Source organism: Fundulus heteroclitus, chromosome 3 (assembly GCF_011125445.2).
Source record: "Fundulus heteroclitus isolate FHET01 chromosome 3, MU-UCD_Fhet_4.1, whole genome shotgun sequence".
Lineage (NCBI taxonomy): Eukaryota > Metazoa > Chordata > Actinopteri > Cyprinodontiformes > Fundulidae > Fundulus > Fundulus heteroclitus.
In genome coordinates, this window is record NC_046363.1 from 40,501,596 (window position 1) to 40,512,690 (window position 11,095).

At 49.1% G+C, this 11,095-nt stretch overlaps 1 protein-coding gene across 1 annotated transcript; it reads left to right on the plus strand.

Moving 5' to 3' along the window:
- Positions 1–379: 379 nt before the first annotated feature.
- Positions 380–10,593, plus strand: onecutl (one cut domain, family member, like). Its single transcript, XM_012877423.3, has 3 exons — positions 380–855; positions 1,270–2,637; positions 9,469–10,593. Exons 2-3 carry the CDS (start codon positions 1,596–1,598, stop codon positions 9,777–9,779), a joined length of 1,353 nt encoding a protein of 450 aa, XP_012732877.1. The 5' UTR covers positions 380–855; positions 1,270–1,595; the 3' UTR covers positions 9,780–10,593.
- Positions 10,594–11,095: the final 502 nt, after the last annotated feature.

Below are 11,095 nucleotides of genomic sequence, written 5' to 3' on the forward strand. Positions count from 1 at the left end.
GCCCTGGACCTGCTCTGATCCCATGATGCTCTGATAATGTTTGGTTTGCAGAGCTCAAATTCAGAATAATATTTGTTAATTTCTCTTACCAGGAACTTCTTTGTTCTAGTTTTCTCATTCCTAAAATGCCCCCGTGATGCACAGTGACAAAAACAGGACCTGTTCCATAAAAAAAGAAGGACTGAACCATTTTATGCAGCCGAGATGTCCGCACATAATTCACAAGTTTGTGCATACAATCAGCCGAAAGAGGCTTAACCTGTGGGGTTATGAGAAAGAGAGCATCTCCACCTCCGCGCACACCCCTCCTCTCTGCTGTTTTCCTCCTCCTCCTCCTCCCCCCCAGAGAGAAAGGGTTAATTGGAGTAGGAATTTCATCGCACATCTGTCAGATTTTTAAGGCCGTGACGCACTGAAAGCTGGGAGTCAATGCGAGCAAAGGGAGGAGGAGGAGGAGGAGAAAGAGTTGGTGGTGAGATCGATGAAGTGGCAGGCAGAGAGGCAAGAGGAGGAGGAGGAGGAAAATCTCACGAGATAATGAAAGAAAAAGAGAAGTGCTGGTAACAGAGCGAAAACACGGAGCGTGGACCTGGAGATTGTCTTAGGAGTGAAAAAAATATATATATAACAAAACAAACGCGAAGGGCTCCAGAAATCCACCTGAAATCGCAGATGCGGCTTTCTTTTTGCCCTCTGTGTTTTTGCGCTGCGCACGGTTTTTTGGTGGATGTACGAGCTCGGGGCGCAAGCGGAGCGATTGTGTGAATCCGTGGGTCTGCTCAGCGACGCGGTCGTGGAAATGCACAGGGTGGACGGCAGCCGCGGATGCGCTCGGAGCAGCGGATAAAATAAAAGGTAGGGTTCCCCCGATCTTTCAGCAGCCCCACGTTTGGCCACGACGCGACGTTTGGTAGGCAGAGCCTCTGCTGTGCGATGCGCCGGTGATGTGCAGCGCGCCGCCTGTGCGCTCTTTTCTTCTGGATGTTACTTTGCATGCATGCACGCAGCGGGGAAATTGCATTAATTGGCGAGGCGAGGCCAGAATGAAACCAACCAAGTTCTCGTGTCGGTGCTTTCGCGTGGAATGTGCGTAGAAATGAAGTCTCCGAGTAACCTGCTGTTGTTGTTTACGACGCGAATGCGTGAAATAAGGTCAATAAGAAAGAGGGAGAACGCAATGTCGTTCTTTTTTTTTGTGTGTCTCTCCTTCTGTGCGTGAATGAAAGTTTGAATTCAGGGGGGTAACATCCGCTGTCTTGTCGCACGCAGGCACAAAAGCGACCGAGGCTCCAGACTCCAGCTGAGCACCAAAGACACGAACAGATGCACAAGTGAGAATAAAACAACCCCAATGCTGCTGCAAGCTCCTTTCCTGGGACTTTGAGGGAGTTTGAAGACACTAATTAATGTTATCAGATAATTAATTAGAGACCCCCGTAAGCCCGGAAATCAATTAATTCACAAATCAATAAATCCATAGTCTGGTGTAACAAGAGACCTTCCAGACTGTTGGCCCGGCCGTTCAACAACAACAACAAAGATAGAGCGACGGCGCGCAGTGGCAAGAAACACACATTTATTTATTGAAATCGAAGATGGATGGGGGTCTAGGGGAGATGTCCTTGCACAGCCACTCGGATCTGGCCCACAGCCAGGACGGCAGGGCCATGCTGCACACGCGGGACCTCTCTGCTGCCTTCCCCAGGCCTTCCCTCGGGAGCTCCTCCATGGCCCTGGAACCCGAGCCCCGTCCTTCGGGATACGACCACTCCATGTCGGCCCTGGGCTACAGCGGCGACTCTCCGTCCAGCTCGGGCAGCACCTACACCACCCTGACCCCCTTGCAGCCGTTTGACGACAAGTTCCACCACCACCATCACCACCATCACCCCTGCCTCCCCGTCAGCAACGTCATCGGCAGCTTCACCCTGATGCGCGAGGACCGAGGCCTCAGCACCAACTTCTACAACCCCTACGGAAAGGAGCTGGCTATGACCCAAAGCCTGACGCCCCCCACCACGGGTTCAGGCCTCAGCTCCTCCATGCATGGTTACGGCAGCCTGGGCAACAGCCCCAATGGCAACGGCGGCCAGATGCTCCACACAGGCTACGACGTCCACGGAGGGAGCCTCTTCTGCCGGGCGTCAGATTTCGGCAGAGAGATGTCCCCGCCGGGCCTGGGAGGGGGCGACGTGTCCGTCGGGCACCAGCTGAACAAGATGGAGTCTCACCAGCACACCCCGAACCACCACCCTCACCTCTACAGCCAGCACTACCAGCCTCACCATCACCCGAGCCAGCAGTCGGCCAAGATGGCCGAGCACCTGCACTCCTCGTCGCCCGCCGCGTCCTCGCCCGGCGAGGGCATGCTGCCGGGCTCGCAGGGCGGAGGGGGCGGGGAGGAGATCAACACCCGGGACGTGGCCCAGAGGATCATCACCGAGCTGAAGCGCTACAGCATCCCTCAAGCCATCTTCGCCGAGAGGGTCCTGTGTAGGTCACAGGGCACCCTGTCTGACCTCCTGAGGAACCCCAAGCCCTGGGGCAAGCTCAAGTCTGGCCGCGAGACCTTCAAGAGGATGTCTCGCTGGCTGCAGGAGCCCGAGTTTCAAAGGATGGCCTCACTCCGGCTCGAGGGTAAGATCTAGCTTTGCTCTCTGTATGTCTCACACATGCACCCTCACACTCAAACAAAAACACACTCTTTTCCTCCGTCCCCCCCAAACGCCAGCCTTCTTTGTATCTTCCAAAAAAAAAAGAGAGAGAAAAATGCCCCTCTCCAGTGATCAGTATGCAGCTCAGGTTGACACACGAGGAAGAGCGCGAAGCATCATACGGATGTTTCTGTTTTCCACACTGAGAAGGTAGCTGGCTGGCCTGTAAGCTCATAAGGTATTGATAATAAGAACATCCGGCCAGTCTGGGCCAGCGAGGGTCCATATGGGCCACTCCTTTGTTTATTTTGCTCCCAAACAGCAGCAGCTATTGATTTGTACAGTAGCTCCAACATGAGAAAGAAAGAGAGGGAAAAAAAAAGGGAGGCTCAGACATTCGCCCTCCTCACAAATGAACCGTGAAGATCGGCGTGAGCAGGCGGTTGGAAATCTAATCGCTTTTGAGGCCACAAAATAATTTGCACGAGATATGGCATTGTGGAGCGATTGATTGAGGCGAGCGGTGATTTATGTGCGCTCAGCGCCTGGCCGGAGTCGACTTGGCGAGGCACCTGATGCAAATCACACCGCAGCGTTCGCCAGACGCCTTTGATCGACGTCGTCACTGAGAACGCAAACGTCCTTTTGCCTGTGGGAAGCCCCTCGCCGTAGCTTAGGAGGACAAGGGGCGGCCTCCAGAATTAATTCAGGATGGGTTTATTTTGTGTGTGTGTGTGTGTGTGTGTGCATCTTTTAATTGCAGATGGAGAAAACAAACTGTTTTTTTTTTTAAAACATCAGTCAAAAGCTAATTGCTACAACTGCAATGTGTGTGTGTGTGTGTGTGTGTGTGTGTGTGTGTGTAGATTTAAGAGTTAGGGGTTTCTTTTTTTATTTTATCTGAAAGGCACATTGTAATCTGCTGCTTGACATTTAATATTCTTCTGGGACGTGGACTGAAGACACGACGGCACGCCGTACAGTGCCGTGTTACAGTGTTGTCCCTCCGCGGGGACGGGGGCCCCATCTGATACACGCAGGACGGGGAGAAATCCAAGCGGGCGCGGTAATATGAGCTGAGCAGAGTGTGTGTGAGTGTGTGTGTGAGTGTGTGTGTGTGTGTCTCTGCTCACTGCAGGGGTCTGTGGGCTGTACGTGTGTGCGAGCCCGCCCGGTTCATCACTGCCTTTTTCGCTCTCTGTCAGCAGCTCGACTGATTAAGCCCAACAACACAATGGGGTTCATAGGTAATGATTGTGCGCTCTTGCAATCCCTTCACAATTATTGATCCCCGATTGTTCAACTCCGAGAGCACATGTGTACATCCTCTATTCAGCCAAACGTCACGGCAATCACGGCCAAAGCTCTTATCTGGAGATGAGTTATCTCGGGGGTTTGTTCTGTCATTTGGCTAAAAGTGCCGACTTGTTTAATCCAATCCTGGAGCGTCGTGGGCCCTTTCTATGCGGACCCCCCCCCGCCCCTTTGACTGGCTCGTTAAAACCCAACCTGTCGTGATCCAAATCAAATCAGCCCTTTGTCTTTGTTTTCTTTTTAGCAGAACCCCAGCACAGTTCACTCCTCTCCTCTCCTCTCTTTTCCTCCATCTTTACAAACACAAACATTATTTCAGCGAGCCGGAGCGCCACGTCTGAGCAGCCGATCAATCAGACTCATAAAAAATTAAAGCCTACACAGTGAAGTGTTTTAATGTTTGACATTGCTCCCCTCTCCCTCCTCTCCCACACACTCTAAAACTGCATATTTAGTTCCTGGCAAAGCCACAATTTAGACAGCTCGGCACTTTTCTACATAACCTACTTTCCGTAGGGGGTTGTTGTTTTTTTTCTCCCCCCCCCCCCTCTCTCTCTCTCCTGGCCAACCCCCTTTTGTTTAATTACAAGCCGCTATTGATTTCCATGGGAAAGAGCAGCACGCTTTGCCCACACACACCTTCGCTTCGGCGAATCGAGACTGGAATTAGAATGCGTGGTGCCCTGTGCTCCTCAGTCTGAAGGTAGCTTGAGTGCTCTCTCCTCCACGCCTCAAGTTTTAAAATGATCCCCCCCCCCCCCTCCTTTAATGCGGCACTCGCTTAAATACATAGAAGGCCCTTCATAGTGAGCCAGTGGCATTATCTTATTTTCATAACTGTTTGTCTGCTACGGGGAGCTGCAGAGCTTGGAGAGCGACGCGCCGTAATTACGGAAGGCTCTTGCTGCCATTTTGTCTCTTCGAATAACAATCTTTCTGCAGAGACACTTTGCAAAAAAAAAAACAACAACGGAGGAGGCGATGCCTCGGATTTTATCCGCAGTATCTGGTCCGTGTGCACGCTTGTGTGCGCTCCGCGGATTGCCGCGCCTGCATGCATGCGAGATGCATCTCCAGGCCCAACCTTAGGCTGTGGAGGAGGCGGCGGGGATTTAGCCGGAGAAGGAGGCGGGATGAGGACCACACAGCTCCGACACTTAAAGTCAAGCAGGGGATCAGAGGCTCTAACTTTAAAGATGATGGCCGAAGCCCTTGACTAAAGGTCTGAGTGAAAAAGAAAGGTCAATGCGGTTTACGTGTTGGCTCCGGCTTCTGCACCAACCCCCCCCCCCCCCCACCCACCCCCCAGACAGCAATGAAAACCTGCACAGCCTCTTCCAGCTGCCGCTGTGTACAGTTCAGTTTCAGCTGACGAGGCTCAAAGGTCAAAGCCGACCCATTTGCATATCGGGAATTGCAAACAGGCCGGCGTGGCTTTGCCGCTGCTGCTGCTGTTGTTGTTGTTATTTTTTTCCGGATCCGGCTGTTGCAGCTTCCCCCACTCCAGCGCTGAAGGGGTTAACCAGCCTCTGTGGGTCGAGAAGTCTGAGCTGCACAGATTTAATCAATAATTTCTATCAGCCCCTGGCCCAAGAAATCAGCAGGGGGTGGGCTGGGGATGGGGCAGGGGGTGGACATGGAGGGGAAGGAGGCTGGGGTGGGGGGGTGGGGGTAGGGGGGGGGTTCTAGCTGGGAGAGGGGGCAGTGTAGGTTTGGACGCCGGGGGGTAGGGAAAGGACTTTCGATCACGTTTCAGCAACACGAGACAGGGGCATACATCATGATTAGGGGCTGTTCCCACGATCATAAGAAGCCTATAGGGGAATATTTATATCTCCAGGAGTAGCCCCAGTGCCTGGGATTTATAGCATGGTAATTGTGAGCCTTTTACACATGATTACAGCATAAGGAAGCATTTACTTAATGGCAGGCGTTGTGATCGTCTGTGAGGCGGAGCGGCGAGAAAGGGATGGAGAGGAGGAGGAGGAGGAGGAGGAGGAGAGTGGCAGGACACGGCGACTCCTCCAACAAGCCGTAAATCCCGGCTACAAGCTCTCCACTACAGGACCTGAGAGTGGACCACCGTGTACACTACACCCCTTACACCCCAGCCGACAAATACTGACAGTGAAAACGGTGTAACAGCAGTAAAAATGTAAGATTTGCACCAGAAAAAAAAAAAAAAAAAAAAAGAAGTACTTGCGGTGCTATCGACATGCCGCTGACGTCTCGGCCCGTTTCGGGTTTTAATGAGACGCGGTTCGATAACTCTCAGAAATGCAAACGAGCTCTTGATGCCCTAAAAGCCAAACAGGCCCCTTGTAATCTCAAGTTGACAAGAGCGCATCCCCCAAGTCAAAACATTTCCTCCGCATAACGATTTCCAAGTTCGCTGGGAATTTTTCGTGATACAGATTTATTCATGTCCACTTGAGAGGCTAAGTTCCAGAAAAACTCAGCCCGACCCAAAAACCCCCCAGAGGCGCACCAGGCGGCAGGGAGCGTCTGGCTGCTGGGCGCTTTCCACGGCCCTGCCGTAGAAAACGGCGAAAGGCGGCGGAGCGGGGTCACGCTTGTTTCTCAAGCACCCTGCTAATGAGAGAAATCTGCTGGCGCGAGTTGGAGGAGTGGAGAGGTGGTCGTACAGCGGAGCACCCTCAGCAGCAGCCTGGATGTGGTTCTCAATGGGAAGCCGTGGGCCAATCAATTGGACGTGTCAGAGCTGTTATGAGAGAAAAAGGCAGAATCAGGGGTTTATAAAATCTATGTCTGTAGCGTGTGTGAACCGGACGGAGTGTCTGTGCGCGTGTTTGGGCTGGAAACACGCCGGCTGCTGCTGTTACTCTAGGTGTTACAAACTCTAGAGGCATTTTTCTTTCTACAATGAGAACATAATTATGATAAGAAGCTTATTTTTTTTTTTTTAAATCTGAGTAATTTGAAGTTGATTTTTTTTTTAAATAGTGATTGATAGTTTCTTGAAAATCCCATTTAAATGCTTTTCCTATTTTTTTATTTCAGATAAAGGTGGATTTTTACATTCAAAAGGCTAAAAGATCTACTATTTAAAGGATGGAGTCCAATTTTTATTCATATTTTAGCCGTGCATTATGCCATGCTAATTAAGAAATGTTTAAACTAGGGTTCTAACACCTGTTTGGGCCTCGGTGTGTGTGCGTCCGCTCTGCTCTGCTCGGTCCTCCTCTGCTTACTCTTACAAATGCATCTGATACCATCAGCAAAACAGCCACACGGCGCTGATTGAAACCTCTTAAAAGTGTGCATTTAGGTAATTGCACGACTCTCCTAAATATGTGGCAGCCCATTTAAGGCATCCAGAATACCCTGGGCGGTGCGGACTCGGCGCGTTTCCATCAGCCCTGACGTCACTCCGCCTAAACCAGAAAATAAATGAGTCCTGCTTTAAAGTGATTATTACTCACTCACCGCCGCCACATGCAAATGACTTTTATGTGAAACTAATGATGTTGTAGCGTTCACTAAGGGGAGGGGGAAAGAGAGGAAGTGGAAGGAGATGGATAGAGGAAGAGAGGAGTGGAGGAAGGGGTGGTGGTGGGGAGTTGGCTGGGTGCACAAAGGCAGAGGTTGGTGTTTTGTTTCCTGTAAATACGGAATTACAGCGTGTTAGAGGTGAAGGGTTCAGCGATGGATATGCAGAAAGGAACATGCAGCCTGAATTCAAAATGCTCGTCTGAGGCTCAAAATGGATCTGCGCTCAGCCCACACACTCAGGGCTGCTGCTCGTTTCTCGCTGAGCCGCGCTGCTTTATTTGGCAGGGCGATTTTATATATATATGTATATATATATTTTAGATTTTTTACACTTTCTCATAAGCGAGCATTGATTATGTGATTGTGCAGACTGCAGTGGTGTTTAACCCAGACCCGGGGTTTTCATTTCGCTGTTGATGTATTCAAGGCTGACAGAGAAAAACAATCAGAATAAATACAGATTTAAAACAAATAAATCACCAGAGGGTTGTTTTATTTTTCACCCCAGTCACTGTTTGCACTTTTTGGAGAATCAGGAACTTTAACACTTTAACAAGAAACAATGAATGTTAATATCCTCTGTGGACCACAGATTCAGAAATAAATGAATACGAATGCAGAAGGTCTGACTACGCAGTGGCACCAGTTAATAGATTTAAAATCTATTTTTCTTTCTTTTGGAAAGTTAATATTTTTTATTAACCTTGAGGTGAAGCAAGCCTTTGAAGTTTGCTCGTCTGCTGCTCTGTGGTCGTGATTTTTGCATTTGTTGGTTGGTTTCCAGTACCGAGGTGCATCAAGGGTTTAACAATACATCTTAAAAATTGCAAAGAGTTTTAATGCAAACATTTAAAATCTCTTCATGGAGTTTTCGTAAGTTTTCTCTGATCGTATGGAGGCCAGCACCATATATTCCTGCGGCTGAAAGCCCCTTAAACTAGATGCCAGAGAAAGCTGATGCTCATTAAGGTAATGCTGTTTTTAAACCAGCAGCATGTTTGTTAAGCAGATATCTGCTCCGTCTGAGCAGATAATCCAGATAATTTACCCGTTCATCATACTTGTGTTGCTTTATAAACAGCAGAACTGTAAAAAAAAAAGTGTCATATTTGGTGCAGCAACCATATTCACTTAAAAACTGCCTTAGAATTTAGCTGATCTTTATTATGAGTTTTTGGTTAAACAGTAAATCTAGGGAAATGATTGAAGGTATGATAGTCATTACTATAATTTTAAAGTTAGATGTTTATTCGCAATAAATGCATCTTATTTTTCACAGGATTAAGAATAGCTGTTGCTCTTTTGCATTAAAAAGCAGTAGGCAGATCATGTTGTGTGTTTTCTTTTAATATTTGTGTTGACACTGTGATAGATTTAACTATGAGAATTGTATACCTGCCCATGTTGTAATATAACATTTAAATCCAGAATGTAACACATCAGGACATTTTCAACAACCCTTAAAAAAGGAAAAAAATCAATTTCACTAAATACAGCAAGGAGAAAACTGAACCGTTCTGCATGGATGTGGTTGAAATAACCAAGGTGTCTGTCGTGTATGGAAGGAATGTTTTAACATGACATAATTAATAACAATAAAAAGGTTTTTGATTCATTTTCCAGTTTAAACACGACTAAAAAGGAAAACCTTTTTAATTAAGGAGCCATAAAAACAGACAATGAAAGCATTAGGCACCGGCCTGGAGGTGTTTTTTATTTTATTTTATTTCCCCAGCCGCCGCCAGCCTTTGACTGGCAGCAAGATGTGAGAGGCTGAACATCTTGATTCCTCCACAATGAAACAAGTTGCTGATTCATCTCTTTCAACTAATCAAAGTTGCTTAGCTAATCTGTTTTCTTTCAACAAATCCACTTTCCCTCAGCTTAATCCATTTGTCCTAGTTAGCCCGTCGCTCTGTTAGCCAACCTGTTTCCCCCCCCCCACCCCCCTCCCTTCTAATGCGCCTCTCCTCCTGTGTGCCCACAGCCTGCAAGCGCAAGGAGCAGGAGCAGAGCAAGCTGGAGCGCAACCAGGGCCCCAAGCGCACCCGGCTGGTGTTCACCGACCTGCAGCGGCGCACGCTCATGGCCATCTTCAGGGAGAACCACCGCCCGACCAAAGAACTGCAGGTCACCATCTCCCAGCAGCTGGGCCTGGAGCTCTCCACCGTCAGCAACTTCTTCATGAACGCCCGCCGACGCAACCTCAACAAGTGGGCCGACGAGGGCCGCCCGTCCTCCACCGGCTCCTCGGGCTCCAGCGTCTCCTCCTCCGCGGTGTCCTGCAGCACCGCGTGATGACGGGCCGTCCCGGAGGTGCGTTGGGGAGGGCGCCGAGGGAGCAAGGCTAGGGGGCGGGGCGGGGCGGGGGGGGCACATAGACTGGTCTAGGGGGAGATCAGGCGTTACAGATGTCCTCCTCGTTATCAGAGGGAGAGATGATTTTTACGAAGCATTTTCCCGAAAACCAAAGTCGATCGCCTCCTTGAAATGGAAGGAGGCGATGCCTAGAGTGATAAAAATCCCCAGGACGTGAGGTCCTGCTTGTACAGTCAAGGGTGCGAAGAAGATTAACGCCCTGGCATAGACGCCATCCCATTGCATTATTTTGGTTATGTAGATTAGAGATGATGAGGGTATCGCAAATCAGGAGGAAGCATATTTTGGTGTACCTTCGACTCTGTTCCCATCTCTCCAAACGTGAAGAATCAAGAGGTGCCGCTTACTCACGCCTGGAGAGCTCCATCCCGTACGTTTCTAATCAAAAGTGTTCACCGTCATCCAAAGATGTTAATCCCAACCCCCCCACTTCCCCAGTGCCCCCCTTTTTTTTCCTCGAGAATCAAGGTGAAAGAGGAAGAAAAGGCAGTTTTATTTATTTTTTTGTGATGAAGTCAATTTCCCCTTTCTTAAGCATGTGTTTCCATTGTGATGGTTCCCAGGACTGTTTTTTTGGTGCTGTTTCAAGTCGGGAGCCTGGAATAATCAGGGTGGGGTTCCCGTTGGCATCCGTAAACCCCAGCCGTCAATCACAAACGACCGGCGGAGAGCGTCTGCAGCGTTTTTGTCGGAACCGTCTCGCCTTGAATTAATCAGAGGTTTCAGGGCGGGAGGGGGGGGGGGGGGGGTGGATCTCCGACGTGACGCTCACACGGTTACAGAATCGATAAACACAAGTAGGACGCGGAAACAGACTTGTTGATGCAACCGATTTTAGCTTTAAGACTGTCGCTGAGCTTCCAAAGCGAGAGCTCCTCAGCCATTTCTGACTCGAAATCAAGCCACAAAACAACAAAAAACAACCAAAAAATTAATTTGAACACAAAACGTTTCATACAGAAGAGCTACACCTGACACAGTGTATAGTGAGATTTTAGTATTTTTTTCAGCTCATTTACAAATAACTGTGCTCGCCTCTGCTCCATTCTGAAGTGTTTTTTTAACAGATGTCTAGAAAATGGAGGAATGTGATTCTTTCTGCCCTTTTTGTACAGATTTCAAGCACATCGCTCTATTTATAGGAACCATGTTGGAAGCGTGGGGCGGTTTGTTTTCAGCCCCGCTGAAGGTCATTTTTAATTTTCTTTGGTCTTCAAAGGAAAGGCTTTAACACG

Excerpts from the sequence above, each read along its gene's own strand:
- onecutl (XM_012877423.3), top strand. The coding sequence starts at position 1,596 with ATGGATGGGGGTCTAGGGGAGATGTCCTTGCACAGCCACTCGGATCTG. Across the intron at positions 2,638-9,468 it reads GGCCTCACTCCGGCTCGAGG|CCTGCAAGCGCAAGGAGCAG; the intron begins GTAAGATCTAGC and ends GTGTGCCCACAG.